This window comes from Haliotis rubra, unplaced genomic scaffold, assembly GCF_003918875.1.
Source record: "Haliotis rubra isolate DU_JTF1 unplaced genomic scaffold, ASM391887v1 Scf586, whole genome shotgun sequence".
Taxonomy (NCBI): Eukaryota; Metazoa; Mollusca; class Gastropoda; order Lepetellida; family Haliotidae; genus Haliotis; species Haliotis rubra.
The window spans coordinates 273,267-287,476 of record NW_025767286.1 but is presented as its reverse complement, the minus strand read 5'-3'; the positions used below and the strand labels follow the sequence as shown (position 1 = coordinate 287,476).

General features: G+C 37.8%; 1 protein-coding gene across 5 annotated transcripts; it reads left to right on the top strand.

Moving 5' to 3' along the window:
• Positions 1-5: 5 nt before the first annotated feature.
• Positions 6-12,246, top strand: LOC124254906 (diphosphomevalonate decarboxylase-like). 5 transcript variants are annotated; one of them, XM_046688741.1, is made up of 13 exons: positions 36-102; positions 250-324; positions 1,906-1,976; positions 2,530-2,597; positions 3,462-3,508; positions 3,958-4,095; positions 4,750-4,804; positions 5,702-5,846; positions 6,813-6,980; positions 7,412-7,534; positions 10,180-10,338; positions 10,845-10,956; positions 10,987-11,278. In XM_046688741.1, the coding sequence occupies exons 2-13, from the start codon at positions 273-275 to the stop codon at positions 11,076-11,078; spliced, it is 1,230 nt and encodes a 409-aa protein (XP_046544697.1). In that variant the 5' UTR covers positions 36-102; positions 250-272; the 3' UTR covers positions 11,079-11,278. The 5 variants fall into 5 exon arrangements, with proteins under 5 accessions (XP_046544700.1, XP_046544696.1, XP_046544697.1 ...); XM_046688742.1 differs by having other exon boundaries at positions 37-102; positions 10,845-10,949; positions 11,016-11,277; XM_046688743.1 differs by lacking the exon at positions 10,987-11,278 and adding an exon at positions 11,808-12,246 and having other exon boundaries at positions 42-102; positions 10,845-10,910.
• The last annotated feature ends 1,964 nt before the right edge of the window (positions 12,247-14,210 follow it).

Sequence of the window (14,210 nt, the reverse complement as noted above, 5' to 3'; positions counted from 1 at the left end):
CAATGATGAAAACGAGTTGGATCACCTCATGTGTGTGGCCTAACCATGTAAACATCAGCTGTTAATCAGTCGGTAGTGTTGTAGATATCAGTAGTCCGAGACATCTGGACGATATAGACATCAAGATGAGATCCGTTACGTGCACGGCGCCTGTCAACATAGCTGTCATCAAGTATTGTAAGTCAGATTAACTTTATGTATACAGCTGACACTGACTGACTGAACTTAACTAACTTCCCAACTCCATACATCTGGACGATATAGACATCAAGATGAGATCCGTTACGTGCACGGCGCCTGTCAACATAGCTGTCATCAAGTATTGTAAGTCAGATTAACTTTATGTATACAGCTGACACTGACTGACTGAACTTAACTAACTTCCCAACTCCATACATGTATATTTTAGATCCCGGGTATTTCCAAACGGCGACACAGCCAATGTAATTATATATTTTTCAGTGTTTCAACAATTGGTAGTGGTTATTATTCTGTCTATCACTCAGGATTATGGGGGTGAAAACATGTACTTGTTGTCTTGGAGTCATTATACTGTTTCTGAGTGGCATATGTATGTTACTGCTGGAGTTATGCTATGAAAATAGAAAAAGAAGATTTTTTTCTTTCGTAGAAGTGGCCAGTATGTTTGGATGGCCAGGCAAAGGTGAGAGCCTGTACCAATGTTAACATGCAATGCAATCACATCCCTGCTGTTAACATAGCAAGTGAATAAATTCAACCTACTGTCATAGCAGGTTGTTGTATTAGTTATCAGGTTTCAGCTGTGTAAGTGGACAACCAAAAGCATACTGACTAAGACTGACCAGAAATGGGCTTCACACATTGTACCCATGTAGGGATTCAAACCCGGGTCTTCGGCGTGATGAGCCAACGCTTTAACCACTAGGCTACCCCACCGCCCCTACTGACTAAGAAGTTGTACCCCCAAAACTCTCCATACACACTGTGACATTTTAATTTCATGAACAAAGAATAACTGGTATAATACATAAATATTGTACAAACACAAAACAATTTACAACCAAATGAGTTAAAGCAAACAGGAAAACACAAGGAAGGTGGTTAGTAGAATTGTTTTGAGAGACAAGTGCGACTGACGGTGATGCTGGGAGAGGTGATGTTTTGACATTTAATGTGATGTATCCAGCATCTGTTGACATCATAGATGGTGTTGATAAACAGATGCATATGGTATCTCTATGACTGGCAAATGCTGGACTATGAACATTGTACAAGCAGCCATGTACACATATGCATGTGTCTCTGTAAGTGCAGTTATCTTGAACGCAATGTTTAAACCCATTTCACCTCCCTTTACTCTGGGCATAACTAACAAAGACTATGAAGGAATACCAAGGTATTTAAATCATAATGTGTATGTAGCAATTTTACAGTAAGACTTTTTCTCACACAAATTAGTCTGTTTCAAGCTAAATATATAATTTCCACTGTGCCTAAGTCAAATTTCATTTCAAAGTATTTTCATCTACTATGGTTTTAGTTTTTAGTATTTTTGTAAGTTTTGACTGTTTGGCTCAAATTTAATAATTGCCAGTAGCCAGAGAGATAAATCCAACTGCGGTACCATGCTGGTACCAGATCAGTAATATTGTATGCTTATGTACAAGTTATAGATTTGTATCTGTGATACTCTGTTTTTTACTGTCCTTTTTTTTTTGACAGCATTTCTACTATTATCCACATGTATGAAGTGGATGTACTCAAATTGAATTCTAACCATAAGCCATGGTTATTATCATGAAAGATTGTATAGTTGTTATCAATATTGTAATGGAAAAGGATAATTAAATGAGGGATGTAGTAAACATTATAGAACATATTAAATATTGAAAACTAATTACTGATGTATTTCCTACTTTTCAGGGGGTAAACGAGATGAAACTCTCATTCTACCAATCAACTCTTCCCTCAGTGTCACACTGGGACAAAATGAGGTCAGTTACCAGCTTGTAGTCATTTCATATTGCTTAATAAGTTAATAATGTGAAATTTATTATCACTGTAGTTTCCTGGAACTAGCTGTGATATAGGAGTGAAAACCTGAAGCCTTGATAAATTTAATGTGCATGTTATGTTTCCTACCAGGCAGAATTCAATACATACATTGTCATAAAACTAAATCAGACTGTAAAAGATAACATTTGGTCAAGGAAAAACAAAATACTGGTGTCATTTATGCTGTCATTTCATTTTCTTTGTCCATTTTGTAATGATTAAGTACCACCCCTCAGTAAGCGATCCCATCCTTAGAAAAGTAAATGATGAATGAGAAGTTTAATATTTTTTCAAATACTGATACTGATATATTTGATAGATTACATCCCCTTCATTTTCAAGACAAAATTAAAGTAGGAAATAGTTATAACTTCAACATCTCTAAATATAGTATACTACATAAATGGGATTGCTGGGTTGGGGGTTTACCAACATTCAAAACATAGTTGTGAATATTAGTTTCAGCATATTTCATATTTTTCTTCTCTTCAGCTGAGAGCCAAAACAACTGTTGCTACAAGTAAATCCTTCAAAGAAGACAAGATATGGTTAAATGGAAAGTATGTCATGATTTTATACTATGAACATGATGTATAGATTGTTTTACAAGTTAAATGGTAACATATATTTTCAATAACTGAAACTCAACACATACAATATAGAACTGCAGTTTGTATGATATTTTCAACAAATTTAAGGGGCGGTGAGGCAGTCTAGTGGTTAAAGCATTCGCTTATTATGCCAAAGGCATGGGTTTGATTCCCCACGTGGGTACAAATGTCTGAAGCCCATTTCTGGTGTTCCCTGCCATGATATTGTCAGAATATTGCTAAAAGCGGCATTAAACCACACTTACTCACTCACTCACTCACTCACTTCACGGAAATTTCAGAGGTCAAAGTGAAGGTAATAAGCTAACAGATAAGTGCATCATAGTACACTGAGTAGATACACTGATAGTTCATGAAGCTTGTGAATATGGTAACACTATTATATGTTAATAATGATTAAATTTACACTAGTTCAAATACTGACCACACTTTAAATCAAATACTCCTAATCTTTGCTCATTAAGATGATTAAGACAACAATTTTGTGCATAATGAGTTGTCTTTGTATTAAATAATCTACAGATTTAATAATGGTCTCCAACAATGGTGAGTGAGTGAGTGGGGTTTTATGTTGTGTTTAGCAATATTCCATGAGTATAACAGCCGGAGACACCAAAAATGGGCTTCAAACTTTGTACCTATGTTAGGAATAGAACACAGGTCTTTGGCATTGCAAGTGAACACTCGAACTACATGACCACCACATGTCCCTCTCTGAGTAAGAGTGGCAAGGAGTGGTATATGGCTTACCTCCTATCTCATGTGTCTGTCAAATCTGAGAGGTGACAGTGAGAAATATTTCTTGCTTTCCAGAGAACAGTCTGTTGAGTCTCCAAGAATACAGAATGTTTTGAAAGAAAGTAAGTACTTATAAAACCTGCTCTTTTTGTATCTTTTATAGTCTAGGATCCACTGTTCTGTACTTTTTAAGATGTGTTACAAAAAATAAATTGTTCTTTAGAAAACATTAGGTCATTCCTTAGATATGACAAAAACAACCGATTATCTTATTGGAATGACACAGATATAGCATGGAAAATAGGTTGTGACACAACAGGTAATTTATTTAGTGAAAAACAAGTCTTTAGATAGAACAAGCAACACTCATCATGTCGACCTAATGCATCATTTAGAAACTTACTAAATGAAACAACACTTATTCCATATATAACGCCTGGAAGAAAGTGATGTATGTTTAAGCATTATCTGTACACTATTGGTTATGAATATCAAAACATTTTTTTGCTAAATAGCAATGGATGTTAAATAACCAAACATGAAGCTGATAACGAGTTTTGGTTTTTCTAAGTTCGTCACCGAACTCGGAAGCGGTCAACTGGGGACGTACGTGATGAAACATTAAACATGAAGGTTCACATCTGTTCGGAGAATAATTTCCCCACAGCAGCAGGTCTTGCTTCATCAGCTGCTGGATATGCCTGTCTAGGTAAATATATTATGCAATATTTGTTAAAAACAGCATTGCTCATTTTTGATTTTGTTGTTGGTTTAATGGTGTGCATTAGTGGCTAAGTGGGCAAGGGTGTGACATGTTGTGCTTTGTAGCAGTAACAGGATCCTCTTGTAGGTTCAGGTCTGAAGTTTGTGACAGTTTTGATACTTGGTCTGTCACCTCCTATCACCTGGGTTTTACCCAAAGGCAAAATATCTAGGACAGCACCACGGCAAAATTCTGCATTAAGATGAACAATGTCATGTGACAGAGATATTGTGCAAAATGGGTTTACAACCACTCTCTCTCTTTTGTTTAAAAAGATGACACTGGAGGTATTGTGTGTGTGAGTGAGGGTGTGAGTGAGTTAATTTTTACGCCGCACGCAGCAATATCGTGGCGGTCTGTAAATAATCGAGTCTGGACCAGACAATCCAGTGATCAACAGCATGAACCGATGACATGTGTCGACCAAGCCAGCGAGACTGACCACCTGATCCCGGGTAGTCACCTCTTATGACAAGCATAGATTACTGAAAACCAATTCTAGCCCAGATTTTCACAGGGTCGTAGGCATTGTGTATTTATTATCGCTTGATTGGCTGGACATGTGACCTTTATATCATTCCTGTCTTATTTGTTTTACAGTCTATTCACTGGCCAAGTTGTTTGGTGTGAAAGGAGAGATTTCTGAAGTTGCAAGGTAACTAGTAATTGCTGTCACAGCTTCAATTTCTCATGGTCCTGAGATGGTTTTAAATTTTTTATCTATCCCCATAATTGTATGAAAAAATACTTAGGGTTTTGTTCGTGCATATTAAAAAACACAAACCTATTTATTCCCTTGACATCATACATGTTCGGCAAAATAATGTGTTTTGAATCCCTCAATACTGGTTGCCCAGTTGTCTGAATTCTCAGTGCAGAGTTGCCTCCCTTGGTGTGTTATAACTGAAACAGCAGGTTGAAGCAGTGAAACCAAAGTCACTCTGCATCTGGAGTTTGCATCAGGAACAGACACTAGTCTGTCCGTACCAAGGCTGTTGAAGACACTGAGGACTGCACAGTAGTGGTGGTCCGATTAATTGAAATAATCGAAGATTGGTCGTAGTGACTAAACGACCAAGCAATCGATCATAATTTCTCATAATCGAACACAAACAATTCTGGAACACTTGTTTTCATTAACAATATTTTTCACATGGTTGGTTTTGTCTGTTACATTTCGTAAGCACTACAAGCTCGTTTCAAGTCATGATTGAATTTATCTTAAAGATTCCAAGAAAATTATGTTCCTAACATACTAGTCATCCTTTAAAGATGTGAAATTTTGCCAAAAAACCCCAGAAGAACTACATTTTGTTCCCTTATTTTAATGTGCATTAACAAATTTCATAAATGACGCTAACCAATTATTTTCGATGATTGATCGGTAGTAATGAACCAATCATCAATTATGAGATTTTAACCAATTCCCAACACTACTGCACAGGCAATCTATAGTTCTTACATAATCCTCTTGACAAAATGTAGCTGTGTCTAGCTTTATGACTATCAGTTTAGCATACAACTGCTCATTCACATATACATATCCTTGCAGACAAGGGTCGGGCAGCGCCTGTCGGAGTGTGTATGGTGGCTTCGTGTTGTGGGACATGGGGAAGGATGAGAGCGGGAAGGACTCACTTGCCAAACAAGTTGCTCCTGCCGATCACTGGCCACAACTCCGGATTCTCATTCTGGTGGTGAGATAAACTCAGTGTGTTGCTTAAATATTGCTGTGGTGTTGCGGAAGTGTTGTAGAGGTATAGTACTGAGCTATTGATGAGACAATGCTAATGTGTCACTGAAGTATTGGTGTGATACAGGGGTGGAAATAACTTTAAAATTGCTAGTGTATTCTGGTACAGTGGCACATGTAAATTCACTTGCCCTGATAATTTTTCCACTATACCGGCCGTTTTCTTGTTGATTTTTTAAATAAACAAAATAATTAATATTGGAAAGTCAACTGGACACCGGTACAGTAGGATATACAAATTTGCTTGCCCGACAGAAAAAAACACTGGACTCGGGCGTCGGGCAATGGGTTATTTCCACCCCTGTCATATTGCTGAGATATTGATTTGGTATTGCTTCTGAGGTGCTGCTGAGATGTACCTGCAGTATTGGCCTCTGGTGGTCAGATAGTTACCAACATGATTGATGGCTGAAATAATACTATTGTGATACTGCTAACATATTGTTGCTATGATGTGACGAAGACAGTATGGTCATCATTTAAGGTAAATGTTTTGAATTACATGTGGAACACTTATATTCAGTTAGCATAGGGGTGAGGAGTAGCCTAGTGGGTAAAGCATAAACTCATCACACTGAAGGCCCGGGTTCAATTCCCCACATGGGTACAATATGTGAAGCCTTTTTCTGGTGTCCCCTGCCGTGATATTGCTGGAAGATTGCTAAAACATCTTAAAACCACCCCCCCACACACTCACTCACCTATACCCATCAACTCACTCATGACTATACTCCTCATGACCAACTCACTCATGACCGAACTCACTCACTCACTCACTCATGACCAAACTCACTCACTCATGACCGAACTCACTCACTCATGACCAAACTCACTCACTCATGACCGAATTCACACTCATGACCGAATTCACTCACTCACGACCACACAATAAAGAACACTACACTTGCAGGTGAGTGACCAGAAGAAACACACCAGTAGCACAGAGGGGATGCAGACCAGTGTGAAGACAAGTGAGCTGCTGCAGAAGAGGGTGGACGTTGTGCCACAGAGGGTAGAAGACATGGTGGACGCCATTGACAACAAAGACTTCCAGAAGTTTGCAGAAATTACAATGAAGGTGACCATGTCCTCATTGTACCCACATACAAGGAATATATTAAAACCAAAATATTTATGACAACTATTAATGACAAGCAGGTTTTTATTTAACGTTTTTAAACTTCGAAAGACGTTTTATGTTGGGTGAATAAAACATACAATTTCAAATGGGAAAGAAGTTTTTTGATGGGTAAATATTTAAGACAACCATTAATGACAAGCAGGTTTTTATTTAACAACTTGGAAAGAAGTTTTATGATGGGTGAATAATTTGTTTCCTTTGTTTAGCAGTTAGTGTGTAAGTTTATCTTTTATCTTATTTGCCTTCAACTTCAATCCATGAATCATTGATCACAATATCAAACAGTGGGTTTCTAAGACCAGCTTGATTACTTACAGGCCAGTATAATGCAAGTGTTGTGTGTAAAACATGTGTGTGTTGTTTTGAAGGAGAGTAACCAGTTCCATGCTGTATGTCTGGACACGTACCCACCGATCTCCTACATGACCGACACCTCCAGACAGATTGTGAGACTGGTCCATGCCTTCAACAAACAGTGCACAAACACAAAGGTATGGGGAGACGTCTGCCATTATACTTTGTCCTTATCTCACTGATTGGCCTGTTTCTGTCATGTGAAGTTGTCTGGCCGATGTGGGCATATATTGTAACTAGGGGTGACTATTTTGGGGGGAAACAATATCGATAATCTATTGTGACCAACTATTGCAATACTATTGCAATAGTGTTTGGTTTTTCTTCTTGAATTGTCTCCTTTGAAGTCATTTCCCAAATGAATGTATAGTTTATATGCAATAGAAACAAGCTGAAGTAGTTTCAGCCTCTTTTAATAACTGACAAGAAATTTGCAACACAGATCAAGTTTGTTTAAGAGGTAACAGGGGAGGATAACTGTAAATCAAAGTTAACAAATTTGGTACTTCCTGTATTTTGCGCTGCGCATTTTTCAACGGAAGTCAATTACTAAACTATCGATTGTCAAACATACTATTAATGTATCGATAGTGTTTCGCTTCTACCATCGATTAATTGCTATCGGAGATTCAACAATTGCAATCCATTGATAGTTCGATTTATCATTACAGCCCAAATTGTAACATCAAAAACTTTAAAGCCCTAGAGCTCACCACTTCCGAAAATCTGTAGTTGCACTTGATGTATTATATTTAGGTCGTATGAGGAAAAGGTCGATCTGGTACCCTAGTGGTTAAAGCATTTGTTCGCAATGTCAAAGACCTAGGTTCCATTCCCAATATGGGTACAATGTGCGAAGCCCATTTCTCATGTCCCCGCAGTGATATTACTGGAATATTGCTTAAGGCAGATAAAACCAAACTCACTCACTCACGTATAAGGACGATCCGAGAAAAGGGTTTCCACCACAAGTTCTTCAAAATCATTCTTTATGAATAAATTGCAAGTAATTCCATGATGTTTGTGTTTCCATGAACTGAAAAAATTCAGGCCAAGCCTCTTAACAGACTGTTGTTTGCTGATTTCTTAAAATTATTAATTCTCAAGTAACTCTTTGACCATCATCAACATGACCTCACAATATACCATTTAGACTAGGGACAGTTGGATGGCCTAGTGGTAAAAGTGTTTGCTCGTCATGCCCAAGGACTGGGTTTGATTCCCTACTTGGCTACAATGTGTGAAGCCCATTTCTGGTGTCCCCAGCTGTGATATTGCTGGAAATATTGCTAAAGGCGGCATAAAACTAAATTCACTCACTCACTTACCATCATCAACACTTCGCAGATGTATATGTCAGGGTAGAGACTGCGATCTGGTAGAATCAGAGATTCTACCAGTAGAGATTGCGATCGGAGTCTCTACCAGTAGAGACTCGATTGGAGTCTCTACTGGTAGAATCTCCGATCCTACTAGTAGAGATCGAATCGTAGTCTCTACTGGTTGAATCGGAGATTCTACCAGTACATTTTCCAATTCAACTGGTAGAAACTCCGATCCTACTAGTAGAGGCTGCAATCGTCTTCAACTGATAGAAACTCCGAGTGATCTGTGGGTAAACAACAAAGACACTTTTTCTGAACAGTACTATGCATTTTATTCAGATATAACACTAGACTGTTTCCACTTCTACAGATATATTAAGGACTAAAAATACAAATGTGACTTGAGAGATCATATTACAATATATACATATATTACAAAACTGATTACAAGCAAGATCAATTGCATAATCAGTGTTTGCCCTAGGCATAAAAATTTAAGAGTCATCATGACTCCCTGGTGTCATGAGAGGGAGTCATGGACATGTTTTTGGGAGTCAACTTCTTTCATCAAGAGATCAACTGTTATTGTTTAATAACAACAGGTCCAAGTAAGGCAGGTCAGGTATTTAATCAGCACTGAGCAGTTAACTGGCAAACATTAAACTTAGTAGTTTTAAACAACAATAAATTACAATATGTACTCAAACTTAAACTAAAGTAAAGTTATCTGAACTAACAGCCCAGGTCGAGCATTGCCTCAACAATGACGCGAGCTTTTCATTTCCCCACCTCTTTGGAAAGCAGTGTTTCTATAACAATTACTAATCATAAGTTTTGAAATACATCTGAATGAACTTCCTACTTTTAACTGAGACTTTGATAACAAACATTTAACACCTCACTGTAAACAATATCAAAATAAAAAATAAAAATGGTTTGTAACACTGTATTTACATCATGAGACCAAGCTGCCCAAGTTGGACTCCACTCAAAAACAAAAACAAAATACCTTACTCCAAAACAGACTTAACAAATAAAGTTAACAAGATAACAATAAATAAGTTCAATTATAACTGGCAAATAATAGGAAAACATTATCCCCACTTATTATACTTGCTTGCATAAGCTTGCACTTGCTTGCATAGGTTATTCCATATAATCGTAGTCTCTACCAGTAGAGACTACGATTGCAATCTCTACTAGTAGAATCTCTGATTCTACCAGATCGCAGTCTCTACCCTGACATATACACTATGTTAAAACTGTGAATACATGCTGGAGCAGATGTGTAAGTCCCTTTCTCCAAAACCTTGAACAGTCAAATCCTGTTGTCCCTACCTCAGGGCGATGGAGATATAGTTTGCTTTATCTGTTGAAAATGCAGGATGTTTTATGTTTTAGTTTATATATTTAATCATTCTTTTTATAAGTAAGGTTTAATTATTTTTGGTTTGTAGGTTGCGTACACATTTGATGCTGGACCAAATGCCTGTTTGTATTTATTGGAAGAGGATGTGGCAAGAGTTGTGTCCCTTATTAAATACTACTTTCCTACAAGTGATAACAATACTGACCTTGAAGTTCGGGGACTGAGTGTGGAGTCATCATCTGTAGAAGTAAGCTGACAAATAGTTATATTTTTCTGTACAATGTAACATTACCCATATAGTGTCTCGCTGTAATATTTATTTAAATTTGACACTATGATTGCACAGTTTTTCAGAATGTTTAGACTTGGATCAGTTGGTAATTCAAGCAAGTATGAGTCTACATGTTTGTTTAGCTGGTATTTGAATTTTAGTGATGTAAATCATTCTAGCGTAAGAGGCGATTAACAGTATTGGGTGGTCAGGCAATCATAATCATGTCATGGCATCATAATGACGTTGATCGATACATAGCTTTACATTGCTGAGTGTGAAAATAACAACATACAAACAAATCATTCTTGAATTTCATATTCAGATGTGCACTGATAATGCTTCAGTTTTAGACGTGCACTGACTGCCACGTATTGAATTAGACTGGAGCTCAGTGTCAGACTGTAAATGTTTGGTTCATTATGTGTATATATGCATTTCATTGATGAATGGTACAGCCTGAAGTTTGTTCATCTTTTCAGGAACACATTAATAATTTTGACATGCCCCAGACTCCAGATGCAATCAAGTATATCATTCATACTCAGGTACGTCCAGATGCAGTGAAGTATGTAATTCATACCGAGGTACCAGGTAGTTCAGTATACATTCATACTCAGTGAGATGCAGTGAAGTATGTAATTCATAGCGAGGTACCAGGTAGTTCAGTACATACCGTACCCATGAAGATCCGGGTTAGAATTGATCTTCAGTAACCCATGCTTGTCATAAGAGGCGACTTACGAGATCAGGTGGTCAGGCTCGCTGACTTGGTTGACACATGCCATGGTATCCGAACTGCGTAAAATGATGCTCATGATAACTTCTTTGAGTGGCATTTTAGGAGTTGGGAAGTACAATATGGAACAAACTTTATGGATAACAACTATTTTTATTTGTGAGTGCGACGTTTCGATACAGATTTTTGTACCGTTTTCAAGCTGGAATGGAACATGAAGAAGGGGGATGTATATATATGTACTGAATGTAACAATGTAACAAAGAAAACAACATAATTAACATAATGAAGCCAGTGAGTTAGACTGTGCATGTGACTATGACTGATGTGACTGTGATTATGACTGTTGTGGCTCTGACTTTGACTGTTGTGACTGATTATGACTGTTGTGGCTCTGACTTTGACTGTTGTGACTGTGATTATGACTGTGCATGTGACTCTGACTTTGACTGTTGTGACTGTGATTATGACTGTTGTGGCTCTGACTTTGACTGTTGTGACTGTGATTATGACTGTGCATGTGACTATGACTGTTGTGACTGTGATTATGACTGTTGTGGCTCTGACTTTGACTGTTGTGACTGTGATTATGACTGTGCATGTGACTATGACTGTTGTGACTGTGATTATGACTGTTGTGGCTCTGACTATGACTGTTGTGACTGTGCATGTGACTGTGTTTTGACTCTGTGACTATGCTCCTCAGGTTGGTGAAGGTCCCCAGGTCGTGGAGGACTCCAGTGAATGTTTGCTCGACATCCAAGGTCTCCCTATACATCTTGCCTCCTGATGGACCACAGTCTTCCACTCATCACTTTGTCCAGACAAATAGTGCTTCAGAATTTCAATACAAATCATCTTTGCATTTCTGAGACTCTTTCTTCTGGACGTCTTCCACTGTTATTGGTTTACTTGTCTAAGTAGCACCTAATGTGTTTCCAAACCCTCACAGTGGAGGTATTGTTACAAGTACTGGTTGGACCTAATGTGTTTCCAAACCCTCACAATGGAGGTATGTTACAAGTATTGGCACATACACAAACATCTCATGTCTTCCATAGTCATTGTAAAATGTATGGTATGATTGTTATCAGAGTAACTATGTCTGACTGAAGATTGAAATAAAATAATTTGTTATTACAGAATGTATTATTGTCTTGATTTAGGGATTCATTCATATGAAGTTAGCTCAGCTGTTCTGGGCATATAAATCTATAATTGTCACTCTCATTTATCATTTATTTCTTTTTTAGAAAAGCAAACACATTAGGGTACTGTTGATTAACGAAAGACAAATTATGAATAGAGTCCATTTTTGCCTTTGGATATCCAAAATTTCAGGAATGTGGATATAACATGATATTAATATAAATATGTCTTTGTTCATTTCATGTGAGTGAGTGAGTTAGGGTTTATGCTGCTTCATAAACTATCTTACCTATACTACTCAATATCTTACAGTGCAACCAGAAATTATTGAGAAGTTAAAGATTGTAATTTTTTAAATGTTTTTCTCTCATTACGCACGTATTAAATGTGAATATTAGCAGAACATAACTCCAGATTCAAAGACAGGTGGACAGTTAGTATTTTGCCAAGTCACCATGGGCAGCAATGCAGGCTTCAATGCGGTGGGCCATACTACTGATCAAAGAAGTTAGAAAGTCGTGGTCCATGCTGTCCCAATATCGGACCACCTCTTCATTCATTTCAGCGATATTTGTCAGATTTTTCTTATTGACACTTTCCTTCATAAGTCCCCAAACATTTTCTATTGGATTTAGGTCAGGGCTATAGCTGAGCCAATCTAATAATGTCATATTTTGGGACGAAACCAGGCCTGTGAATGCTTTGAACGATGTTTTGGGTCATTGTCCTGCTGGAAAATCCAAAAATTTCCATAGAACACGTGAGCAGATGGAAGTAAATGTCCCTCGAGAATATCCGTGTACCGCTCACTGTTCATATTCCCTTCATATGATATACACAGAGGGGCGTTCTAACACAGATATGCCACCCCACACGTTAAATTTCGGACTGTAGGGGGGCCTACTTTGGGCGCTGATAGATCTACAAAGGTCTTTCAGTTTGTTTGGTCCAAAATTTCAGTGTATTAGGAAACAGCCACACAAAACTTTCATCTGAGAAAATCACATTGTCCCAGTTAAAATTTCTATGCTGTAAGCACCAGTTCAACCTTCGCTCCATTTGTTCAGGTTTCATGATCGGTGATGGAATTCCTCGACTTTTCTGCCAACCCATTGCATGCAGTTCAGTTCTAATTGTCTCCTTACAGACAACCACAGTTCCTCTATCAATCATATCCAGCCTTAAGTTTTCTTAACTCCTTCCGTTTGTTTTTAGAAACAAGAATACCAAGCCGCCTCCTGTCACCGACAGTCAATCTTCTGGGCCTACCTGCGCCTCCCTGGTGCTCAATGCCATATCCATTTGCAATATTTTTCAAAACACTATAAACAGTGGACAAAGGGATGCCTGTTCTACTTGAAATCACTTTAGCTGATCTGATGTCCTTGTTATAATACTCTAAAATCAACTTCCTCTTTTCTAAATCATCCATACTGAGGATCACGGAAAATATCGTCTGCTAGCAAGTAAACAAAGGGGGATAACTCTTCACAAACTAATGAAAAAGGATTAAAGGTCACATAAACCCTAGGGGGTACAAATACATAAATCACTAACTGGCATCGTTATAAATGAAACCCCGTCATTAAAACTACTCATTTCGACCTTTAATTGACTTAAATCGACCTTTTTGACAACAGTGCACAATTCTCACCCGCAAACGAAATTTCAACCAATCAGAGCGGCGCGCCTCTGTGACGTCATATGAGGAATAGATATGAGGGCCGATGCAGAATTCATCTATATTTTAGGGGTTAAATTATCTTGTTTACAGGCTTGTATAAAACTGAAATCGTGACAATTGTTGTGGAAAATGAAAGCTATATGTTCTCACAATCTACTGTCATTTAATTTTGTCTCCTGCTTTGCCTAGTTTCTGAGTTACAACTTGTTTTCATAGACGATTCTGTCAAAATCGATTGGTGTCGTTAGGCCCTATTTGTATAATGACTGATCCAAA

Excerpts from the sequence above, each read along its gene's own strand:
- LOC124254906 (XM_046688740.1), top strand. The coding sequence starts at position 126 with ATGAGATCCGTTACGTGCACGGCGCCTGTCAACATAGCTGTCATCAAG. Across the intron at positions 3,509-3,957 it reads ACAGAATGTTTTGAAAGAAA|TTCGTCACCGAACTCGGAAG; the intron begins GTAAGTACTTAT and ends GGTTTTTCTAAG. Across the intron at positions 10,957-10,986 it reads AATTCATACCGAGGTACCAG|ATGCAGTGAAGTATGTAATT; the intron begins GTAGTTCAGTAT and ends ATACTCAGTGAG.